The sequence below is a fragment of the Pseudonaja textilis genome, chromosome 1, assembly GCF_049901715.1.
Source record: "Pseudonaja textilis isolate UNSWEBS1 chromosome 1, rPseTex1.2, whole genome shotgun sequence".
In the NCBI taxonomy this organism is placed as follows: domain Eukaryota; kingdom Metazoa; phylum Chordata; class Lepidosauria; order Squamata; family Elapidae; genus Pseudonaja; species Pseudonaja textilis.
In genome coordinates, this window is record NC_141990.1 from 261,375,827 (window position 1) to 261,388,010 (window position 12,184).

At 38.6% G+C, this 12,184-nt stretch overlaps 1 protein-coding gene across 3 annotated transcripts in view; it reads right to left on the reverse strand.

Annotated features, from left to right (window-relative positions):
- TP53I11 (tumor protein p53 inducible protein 11) overlaps positions 1–12,184 on the reverse strand; it is an 86,435-nt gene that overhangs the window by 27,508 nt on the left and 46,743 nt on the right. For all 3 annotated transcript variants that reach the window (XM_026707464.2, XM_087921405.1, XM_087921404.1), the window contains exon 2: positions 3,728–3,891. In XM_026707464.2, coding sequence (XP_026563249.1) covers positions 3,728–3,856 — 129 coding nt within the window. In that variant the 5' untranslated portion in view covers positions 3,857–3,891. The remainder of the gene's footprint in view (positions 1–3,727; positions 3,892–12,184) is intronic.

Below are 12,184 nucleotides of genomic sequence, written 5' to 3' on the forward strand. Positions count from 1 at the left end.
CATACTTTGGTGAGAGAGAGAGAGAGGAGAGGGGAGGGAGGGAGGGAGGGAGGGGAGAGAGAGAGAGACAGAGACAGAGAGAGAGAGAAATTTGAAACTATCTATGATGGGGAGAATCTGGCAAAAAAAAAATCATCCATAAAATAAAATGGAGTACTAAATTATTTCTTTACAAAAATTGTTTTCCCTTCTATATTATGGACTTTTTCCAATGACCTTTTACAATTACCAACATTTTAAGGTAATTCTACTTTTCAAAAAAGGATTACTGTAATTCCACTTTCAGAACAGAAAATGCTACATACATGAAAGGCACCTGTTAAAAAATCATCCAACAAGGATCATTCTAAGTTGCTAAGCAACTGCTGGGGTTCAATGACAAAAGGTCAAGCCATTAATTAAAAATACAACCATTTGTAAAAAGCAGAGTTCACACAGAGAAATGGATATTGCAATCACATGGAGCCAAGAACTTTCCCCCTACTTTAACACCACCATTTATTCACTCTGTGAGAGAGATAGGCGGTTTCTAAAATTTGATATATAAATGAATAAATAAAAACACAAGGACAATAAACTGCTCTTCTGGAAAGGGTGATAAAAATCTAGAGGAGCAAAAGGAAATGACACGCAAAGGAAGCTAGATTAAAACAGGCTGGAAAATCCCAGACACAAAGTTAGTATAGCTATCTAAATTCATCATGTGGCACTGCCCCAATCAGAAAAGACTGGATCTGTTGCATATCCTTGGCACATTCTAGTTTTCGATTTGCCAGAATAAAGAAGTAAAACATTATTCTTTCCTCTGACAACTTGGCTTTTGAATTTGGCCATCAAAGTCAAACTTTGCAACTTTGCAACACGGGCTGTTGAATTCATCCTCTTGGATCCTATTAAAATGCATTCATTCGACAATGAATCAGCACCAGTGGAGTCTCAGCCATTAATGTTTCCTTGAATTTTTCTCCCGTTTCCTTTTCAGTTTTTGTCCAAAAGCCCTTCAGTCAGAGCAAAGCATTTCATTTTTGTTTTTAATTTTTGTTTTTGAATAAGTAGCAGCTCCCAAAAATTAGTTAGAAATAGGCATATAATAAGGAGGAGAGGGAAGTGGGAAGGTGGACAGAGAAGTATATAAACTCTTTCTTTCTGCCTATTGTCTATTCCAAGAGGAGCACTCAGAAGGCATTCATATCTCAGTTGAAGTGCTATCCACCAGTCTTAATGCTGGCGGCATATTATCAGCATAAAATGTGCAACTCACTTCCACTGACATTTCTATCCTGCACAGGAAAGCTACCAATAAATGGTAGTGCACTCTAAATCCCTTTTACCTTTTCTACAATCCATGGTCAATTGCTACTTCTGATTCCAGGCTCGTTGATAAGTGTGTGTGAGAGAACAGTTGGAAACATCTGGACAAGAAGGCATATCCCAAACTAGTACATCAGCATAAAATGGCCAACAGGTACTAGGTTGAATTCACATTTTATAGAGATACTTGACTAAATGGTCAGTGAGGTTGTCAGTGAGGTTAGGAGGAAAAACTACTTTAATTGTGGAATCATTAAGAAGGACATTAAGCTACCTCAGGTGTGAGTTGTGGATGAATTGAAGGCAACAACATGAAGATGTGGCAGAAAAAAGACTTTGCTGGGGCAAGTTTATACCTCATGGGTTAAGCTCTGTAGCAGACTTCAAAAGTCACAAATTTGTCTATTTGTAAATAAATAAAATTAATTATTAATAAATAATAAATAAAATTAATAAAAACCTAAATGTTTCATCAAAATTTGCACTAACTGATGTGTAGTAGATACTTATTCAAAAACTACCATGTGATAACTGTCCATGGCAGCTGGGTTGCAACCTAGATAGCCTTTGCTAATTTAAGAAAATCTAAACTATGCAAGGTGCAATGTGCTTAACACTTGGATGGGAAATTGTCGGGCACTGAATTTTAGACTAGTCTAGAAGTGGATGAAACATTCTGGAAAACAGCAACAGATTAGCTGTACATTTTTGGCCATTCCCTTTAAGGCTACTGATGCTCTTGTAATGCATCATTGATCTAAAGCAAAATAACATTGTGAGGAAAAGGCATAAAAAAACAAGAGGAGAGATATGATAGCTATCCTGAAAAAAGAAGAACTTTTGTGAGTTACCTAGAAATCAAAGCTCTCTCTTCTTTCAGTTTAGAGAACCATAGGTTTTCTCTTACACCTACAAAGACATGTCTCTAATGAGGTGAGAACAGCAGCTTCAACCATCCACCCCCATTATCCAACCGCACAGGCCTCACAATTCCCACCCACTGCTGTGAATCTATCCTCAAGCTTTTGCAATTAATTCACATACACAACAGCTCTGTATGTATGTGTTAGTAGAAAGGGGAGGTTATGCAATTGATTAGAAAAACATTGGCTCCAATATAAGTTATGAAATTAAGGGGAAACCAAAGCAATAAATACAAACTATGAATTTCCACTTTCTCCTGTCTCATCTGCCTTGCCTCTCAAGTGCAGTTTCATTCCTTCCACCAAACCTTCAATCTAGCATTTCCTCTCTGCCATTAATGGCTTCTCCTTTTCCATCCCATCATTCAATCCCTTTCTTTCCAAGTATCAACAAAAATATTTTTTTTTTTTAGTCATTTGTTGAAATGCTACTTCGGACAAAGGAGAAATTATGGTTTCCATGAACTCATGTACACAACCTCTCAATATTAACTTCTATTAAACATTTCAAGAAGTTTGTCCTACAAGCCTGATCACTATTCATAAATTGATCCTACTCCAAGACACCTTTATGCAACTTGCACAGATTATTCCCAACCCACTTCCTTCTTCTTATGTATACCCTGCAATCACCCTTCCTTTCTGATAAAAAAAAAATTGATTAGTTAAATTAATAGTCCCCCAATCTACAATTCTGGATTTTTTAAAAAAAGGATATATATTTTTTCTTGTAGATATGACCAAACAAGATGCCTCAAGAAACAAAGATACAAGGGCTTGATGAAGACAGAATCTTTCTTTCCCTCACCAAGTGTCACAGTCTTTCAAAAGTTAACATGTCAGGGAATAAAGCAGGTTCTTATTAGGTTTGAATCATTCTACATATACACAGCCTTTGACATGAGGATTGGGAAACATCTGTATTGTCTGCATACAGAACACAACATTCGTTACTCTGGCTGAAATTGACAGAAATTGGAGTCTAATGATACCCAGGGGTCATTGGTTTACATTTCATCAACTCTCTCATCTTTTTTTAGAATCTTAGAGGAAATAAGAACCTTAAAATAATATAATTAGTCCCCAAACACACTTACCCCCTCTCTCAGATACATTCAATCCATCAGATTAACATTACTAGTGTGCTAAACAGATTTATCCTCTATTGAAAGACAATTCGGAATTTGGAAGTTTTTATAAACACAGCGTATTCATATAAGGTAGGTAACTTCTAGCTTCTTCTGTCCAGCTGAGTTTCCCTCATTCAACCAGAAATATGACTTTAGAGCTACATGGTATTCTAAAAATTTAGAATGGGTTTGGGGATTTTAAGAATTTCTGTAGGATAACATGTTCTCCATTCCTGCCTAACCTCATTTCTTGCAGATTTTGAAATATGCGTTCGAAGTATATAAGTATATAATTTTTTTCAGCAAGAGGAATTATTGATTCTAAGGGTCCACAATTATAGATACTCTTGGAAGCCCCATTACCTTTGACCTATGGACCTCGCCATCATCATCCTCCCCACCAACACCTAAGATCTTCCTTGTCTTCAGACGGCTCACAAGGTCTGTCTGGCTGTGCTTCTTCATCAGAGGGGGAGGCTGCTTGGTTGCCATGGTGACTTTCGGGTACTTGCTGGTTTGGGCAGAAACTGAAATGAGACAGACTAGAGGTTAGATATATTAGAAAAAAAAACCCATAAATCTTAAGGAGGTTCAAATCCAGATATATTTTTAAAAAGGTTTTAATGAACATCCTTTTCATTTAATGTAAATGATTTAGCCAAACACAGCATGGCAACTATTTTATTATTTTATTACAAACTTCTAATTACCCCCAATAATTGCAGCAATAAAATAGCTTTTGACTGTGGAATATTTACTTCTACTTGAATGATGAGAGAATACTAAGGTCTCCCTCATGGTGCATCTACAATCAGGAAAACTTTAGACAGGAACAGGCAAGCATGGCAGTAAATTTTGCTTCTCAAGTCATATCTCAAAGGACTCTTAAACAGTTATAAGATCAGCCTTTTCATGCTTCTTAGTCTGAGAAGCAAAAGCAACAAAACACTGAGGCATAGGATTCAGCTCACAAAAAAAGGAGGGTGGTGGTGGTGAGGAATCACAGAGCTTTGCCTCAGTGAGGTGCCTTGCCTGACAAAGGTATTCCACACCACCCTGGCACTGCAAAATATTGGTCCCTCACTCTACTCTGCCTCAGTGAAAAACCAAGATGGGACTCATCAGCATCAACTAGTCTGTCTACCTCAAAAACAGTAGCTAGACACAAGAAGCTTTGGCTGGGCAAAGCCAAGAGTCACTTTTCTTGAACCACTGTTAAAGTAAAACATTTCTTTCTGCATAACCCTTGCACTTTGTAAGCACTAATACACATGGTTCCACTGTGCATGTGGCCCTCCCAAGCTCTGTTTTTGCTGGCAGAAGGTTGCAGGAGGCTATCACAGCCAAAAATGGAGCTCAGGAGCCTGTTTTCTCTGGCAGAGCACTCAGGTAACCACAGGTGCCCCTGACATGAGTGATGTTGAGCTGGTCATGCACCCCCAGCCGTGCTCCCCTTGAGGTGAAACCCCCCCTGTCAGGGCCACATCAGCCCCCCCCATGTGATCCTCAATGAAATTGAGTTTGACATCCCTGTCCTAGCGGTTAGAGTAGGAACCAGGAACCAGCATTTACAACCAGTGGGCCTTGGACCACAGGTGGTCTATGAGAAAATTTTGGTGGTCTTCAGAGAAATGTCACCCCCAAAGCACCCCCCAATGTAATTAATCCAGGCTGTGCAGGAACATAAGGCTGTACCACCCACATGGCCCGCAGGAACACAAGGCTTGCATCGCATGCATTGCGAACAACCCGAGGTAGTGAGGGGAGGGGGGGAAGGGCAGAAGGGGAAACTTGCCCCACACGCCCCATGCACCTGGCTTGGCCACTGGGCTGCTTTTTCCGCTTCTTTCATTTTCTGCTTTTGGCTGCACGCAAGGAAAGCAGCAAAAGTCTTTGTTTCTCTCCCCCAAATTCTACCAGAAATGAGTCTTTGGGACCCTGCAAGGCATCATGCTCCAAAAGGCTGAGCCGGCAAAGACTCATTTCTGGTGGAGTTTGGGGGAGAGAAACAAAGACTTCTGCTGCTTCTGCTGCTTTTCTTGCATGAAGCCAAAAGTCTCTCTCTCCCCCCACCCCAGAACAGAGCTGGAGACGGTATCCTGCTATCCCAAATAAAGAAAGATGGATTGGTAGGAAAACGGGGTGGGGAATTTTCCTGCAGACATTTTTTTGATATTTTCCCAGAGTCTCTGGTCTGAGGAATTTAAAATTATGAGTTTGGTGGTCCCTGAGATCCAAAAGGTTGGCAACCTCTGTACTAGACACATGGTACCACAAGTGATCAGTCCCTTGTATCACCATTGTAAGGCAGCGGCTGCAAGAATAGAAACCTTGCATCAAGCAGTTTTTTTCCTTGAAGATAAGCCATTTCCACTTTGGAATCATCTAGGTAAGTTGTGGTCATCTCTGGTCATGCTGGCTGAGAATTCTGTGGGCTATATTCCTAACACACCTGGAGGGAGAGTTGTTGCAGATTAATATTTTTGGTATCTGCAGATTTCTCGGGTTCTGAAACAAGACAGGGCAGTTATTGAAACCCACTGAAGACAGCTGCTTTGTGTGCTTCATCTTATTAATTATAGTGGGTGTGGGAAGCTTTGTTATCAGCCAAGAGCCTGTCTTCCCAGCTCATAGAAAGTGGGGGAGGTTTATGATTCCAAAAGACTTATAGGGGGTTTGTCGTTTCCAGTTCTATTTTAAAGAGAAGTAAGTATAACATTTAGTTATGCCAGGGTGCCCCCATGGCCAAGATGCAGAGAGAGATAACATAAATTAAAATCGGGTGATTATGATGGTAACATTATTCTATTTGCGAGAGACTGTGGTACCATGAGAAAAAAAAAAAGGGGGGGGGGGACACAGAAACAGTGCTGTCCAGAACCTAGAATGAAGAAATCACATGATTTCTTGTGATCATTTTTTACAGAAATATCTCTGTTCTTTTAGAATTATTTTTTAAGCAATTATGCTTAGGAAATTGGCTTCATTTTAGTTTCCATAGATTAATTATGATTCATATTAAAAAATGCTTTCTTCCATTAGCCACATAGATCCAGCAATGGAGAAAACTCAACACTTTCTTTCTTTCTTTCTTTCTTTCTTTCTTTCTTTCTTTCTTTCCTTCCTTCCTTCCTTCCTTCCTTCCTTCCTTCCTTCCTTCCTTTCTCTCCTCTCTCTCTCTCCCCCCCTCTCTCACACACACACGTGGATGTTTCTTGTGAGAGATCCAGTTAGCAGTAGGATTCATTTCTCTAAAGCACCTTCCCAATTTGGCTCCCACCAGATGTGTGACTTTCATCTCCTAAAATTCTCAACAATAGCCTTATTGGCTGAGGAATGACAGGAGATGAAGTCCACATATTTGAATAGCACCTCAAATGAGAAAGTTTTTTAAAACTACACCACAGCATCAAACAGAATGAAATACAGTATATATATATATATTTTCCAATCTACATGCAACATGGAATTCCCAAGGTAGATGAGATTTACATAAGTTGAAATGCATACATCTTGAGAGCACCCCATTTGGTAAAGCTACTAAAAAAAAACCTGAAATCCCATTAAAATACTATAGTTCAATAATTTATTCCCCTCCTAATTTTCTTTTAATTCCCTAACACTTTCCCCCCCCCTCTGCTGAGGACAAAGCTGACTTCTTTAGGCATTTTAAAATTAAATGCAGTACAATAACTTCAACTAGAAGGACTTTTAAAGCAATTAGAAAACAAAGGAAAATAGAATATAAAATCTACCCAATACATTTTTGTCTACTTAAGTAATAGATATAATCTTAAAAACATATATTTCAAAGCAATTAACAGAAGTGCTGAAACAGTATGAGAAATGTTAATCATTTCACGGAAGTTAATTAAAAAGAGAGAAAGAAATAATTTATGTGCACTGAATTAGGCAATCTGAATAAAATATCAAAACAAAGAAAAATTGCCATATTGATGAGAAACCCTTCAGATTTTGGGGAACTTCAAGTATCCACATTCCTAACTAGTTTGCTAAGTGAGTGAGTGAGTGAGTAAGGTTCTTTTTGCAGCTTTTCTTTAAGCCAAAGCAATAGTAAACACTGCACCCTGCTCACGATTTTGCATGTATGCGTGAGAGAGCTCTGTCAGATACTATTTGTTTATCTATGACTGCTCTTCTCCCATCACACATGATATTCAAGTCCATTTTTACTAAAGCCTTACATTTTTTTCAGTGGGTATGTCCAGAAAACAAGGAAATTAGAGCCGCTGAGCTGCTGAAAGATTTTGGCAGCACCCTTTTGCTTACAGTGATTTGCAAAGGATTGAAAAAGATCCCACCAGGGGATCCCATGGGGAAATCGCTTCTCCAATTCAGGACCAGCTGTGATGTGAAAAGGAGGGGCTACAGGTCTTTTGGAAATGTTACTTTGGTTGATGCAGCTTACAACTGCATTTCTCCTGAAGAATGACGATAAACCTATGTCCATTTGATGTTTAATGAACGACATTGCAATTTTTTTTCCTGATTCTTCTACTTTTCAGCTCATTTCCCTATCTCTCCACTTCTTTATCCAAGTTATTAATGAAAATACGGAATGGTAAAGAATCCAGGACTAATCCTTCTGACCAGAGATGGTATTCAGCAGGTTCTGACCAGTTCTGGAGAACTGGTAGCGGAAATTATGAATAGTTCAGAGAACCGGCGAATACCACCTCTGACTGGAGATTGTACAGTATCCTTCCCCTGCCACATCCACCAAGCCACGCCCACAGAACCGGTAGTAAAAAAAAAAATTGAATCCCACCACTGCTCCTGACCCTCTATTTGATACCTCTGTTCAATATGATGAGCCTCCATTGGTGACAACTTTTTGAATATGATTGTCAAGCCAGTTAGATAACTACCTAATTGTAAGGAATCCTAGCAAGATGGGGGTTTGTTGAGATAGTTATTTCTCCCCTTCAGCAAGTTGTGAAAACAACACTTTTGACTGTAGAGAAGAAAACTAATAATTTAAAAAAAACCCAAGTCTGGCTTTTTTTTTGGGGGGGGGGTCAATTTTTAAAATTTTGGACAGATAAAATGCCTCGTCAATACAAGGTGTAGTTTTTCTTCTTTTCTCTCACCTCCTCCCATGGAACAGATGGCTTCTCCTGGACAACAACTCCGCATCCAACCCCACCCCATCCAATCCAACATCACTCAAAACTAGGCACGCACCCCGCCCAACTACCTCAATTCCAACCACAACTGGCCTTAAATGCAAACAACCTTGTAAATAAAACCTTGTAAATAAAATGAATTTCTCCTCTTACTAAATACAGCTAAATTCGACATTATATTTGTCTGTGAAACATGTCTCAATGCATCTCTCCCTGACTCCATTACCACAGTAAGAGACTATCATGTTTACCGATCAGATCGTGAAATCCGTAGAGGAGGTGGTGTTGCTATCTTCTATAAAAAGTCCCTACATCTAAAAAACATCCAAGTTATCCAGGAGCTTGCTCTTCCTGAGACCATCATCTTTGAGCTGTCCTTAAATATCACATTTTGGTTCTTACTATGTTACAGAGTCCCTGATTATGACATCAAACATGAAACAAACTAAATACACCACTAACATGGGCAGCATCCTACCCACACACTTTTATCTTTCTTGGTGACTTCAATCTACCTCATATTAACTGGACCCTTAATGAATGTACAACTGAACCCACACATGCAACCTTCTACAATGCAGTAACAAATCTGGGACTAGAACAACTAGTAACCAACAACAATAGACTTAACAACTGCCTCAATCTCATCTTCTGCAATAGAATTCAATTTGAATTCAATTTACAGAATACAAATTAAAGAACACTTTTCCAGCAGTGACCACAACATGATTGACTTTTGTTTCAACATATGTCCACACAAAAATCATCACAATGACAGAATCCCCAATTATAACTTCAAAAAAGGCAACTATGATCTTATAAACAATGATCTCTCATCCCTTGATTGGCAATTTCTATTCACTGGATGCAATACTGTAGAAGACCATTACAACATATTTTTACTTGAAGTCAAAAGAGTCATCAAACTATATGTACCATTAACAACTCCCCAAACCAGAAAAAACAAATTACCCAAAGCAATAAGGAAGCTTCAACCCAAAAAGAAATCACTTTGGCGGAAAAAAAAATCTGGTCACGTTGCCAACTTCAAAGGCCGGTACAAAAATTTATGCCACCAGATAAAGACTGAATGCATCAATTATCACATTAAACAAGAGGAAAACCTTCCATGCACCAATTCTACCTGCACTTTCTACAATTTTGTAAACAACAAACTAAAAGACTCAAGGTCCAGCCCACCTCTGAAAGGACCTAATGATAAAGACTGCAACGATGACACTATTAAAGCCAACCTCTTTAGCACATTATTTGGCTCAGTATTTGTAAGCAGCAATGGATCATGTCCAGTATTTCCTAGTCAATCCACAGACAACTACAATGATCTAATACGTATCGATTTTACAGAAGACAATGTTGAAAAAGCACTAAGCAATCTAAAACCATCTCTATCTATTGGACCAGATGGAATATGTGCCTACTTCTTTAAAAAGCTATCCACTGCCATAGCCGAACCTCTAAGCATAATCTTTGAAAAATCTTTCAGGACCAGCTCCTTGCCAAAACTATGGTCACAAGCCACGGTCATCCCCATCTTCAAAAAGGGAGACACCAGCCTAGTTGAAAATTACAGACCAATCTCTTTATGTTGTGTCACCTGTAAAGTCATGGAATTAATTATTAACCAATCCATCACCCTCCACTTAGAAACAAACAACATACTCTCTAATAAACAATTTGGTTTCAAGAAAAATCTATCATGTAATCTGCAACTCTTACACTGAAAAATCATATGGACTACACAACTTGATCAGGGCAAAGCAATAGACGCAATCTACATAGACTTTTGTAAAGCCTTTGATTCAGTGGTACACGACAAACTACTCCTAAAACTAAAAATATTATGGTACTCTGGACACATGCATAACTGGATAGAAGTATTCCTGTCAAACAGACAACAAATGGTCAAAATTGGGAGCTTCCTATCAAATACTACACCTGTCAACAGAGGTGTCCCCCAAGGCAGTGTTATAGGACCAACTCTTTTCATACTCCACATAAATGACCTCTGTGATCATATCAAGAGCAACTGCATTCTCTTCGCTGATGATGTAAAGCTATTCAACACACAGACAATACTGCTACCCTTCAAAAAGACCTTGACTATGTATCAGAATGGTCAAGCAAATGGCAACTTCAAATCTCAACAAATAAATGCTCTGTCCTATATATTGGCAAAAAAAATAGGAAAGATAAATAGGAAAGACCTTGTTGATGATCCAAACTCTGTCAAGGATCTTGGAGTACTCATCTCTAATGATCTAAGTTCTAGAGCCCACTGTAACTACATAGCCAAAAAGGCATTAAGACTTGTTAACCTAATCTTACATAGGTTTTTCTCTGGTAATATTACACTATTAACTAGAGCATACAAAACATTTGCTAGACCAATGCTTGAATACAGATCATCAGTCTGGAACCCACATTACGTATCTGATATTAACACAGTTGAGACAGTCCAGAAATATTTCACAAGAAGAGTTCTCCACTCCTCTACTCGTTGCAGAATACCAGACTGGAAATTCTAGACCTAGAAAACCTAGAACTATGCCACCTTTGGTCCGATCTAAGTATAGTATATAAAATCATACATTGCAATGTCCTACCTGTCAATGAATACTTCAGCTTCAACCATAATAATACAAGAGCAAACAATAGATACAAACTCAAGGTTAACTGCACCAAACTTGATTGCAGGAAATACGAATTCAGCAACAGAGTGGTCAATGTCTGGAATACTCTACCTGACTCTGTGGTTTCTTCCCCAAACCCCAAAAACTTTAACCTTAGACTGTCTACTATTGACCTCACCCCTTTCCTAAGAGGTCTGTAGGGGGCGTGCATAAGCACACCTACCATCCCTGTCCTATTGTTTCTTTTATTTTTCTTATATGTATCCATGTATTCATAATTATGCTTTTACTTATACCAATTATCTTGTAAGCAATTGATGAAAACAAACAAACAAACAAACAAACAAATAAATATTGAGTGGTCAGTGAAGTTACCAGAAATTAATTGATGAGCTCATAGAATTCATAGGTTCATAAGGCTGGGAGAGAACTTGGAGGTCTTCTAATCCAGCCCCCTGCTCAAGGCAGGAGTCTTATACTATCCCAGTAAAATGGTTCTCCAGTTTACATTTGAAAACATCCAGTGACAGAGCACCCACAATTCCAGGATCCAAGATATTCCATTGATTCATTGCTCTTCATTGCTCTTACTATCAAAAATTTCTCCTTACTTCTTTCTTTGACAAACTTCCACACATTACTTCTTGTCCTGGTGCCCTAGAGAATAAGTCAAACTACTCTCTGACTAAGTCAACCTACTTTGTGTCAGCTTCTCAAGTACTGGAATACAACTATCATGCTCCCCCCAGCAGTGTGCTGAAACTGCCAAAAAAGCCAATGAAGTGCTAACTTGCATTAGCAGAGGAACAGTGGGATGGCTTTCAGAAGATACTGGTAAAGTAGATCTACTGGGAAAATGTTTTTTTTAAAAAGCAAAAATAGCCAAATGTTAGGCAATATTAAGAAAATGTCAACCATGTAGGTAAAAATCATGCTCTGAATTTTCCTTATAGAAAGATAAATAACCTCCTGCAAATACTATTGAGAAACGCATTCAGAGCATGTAAACCATGATGAATCGC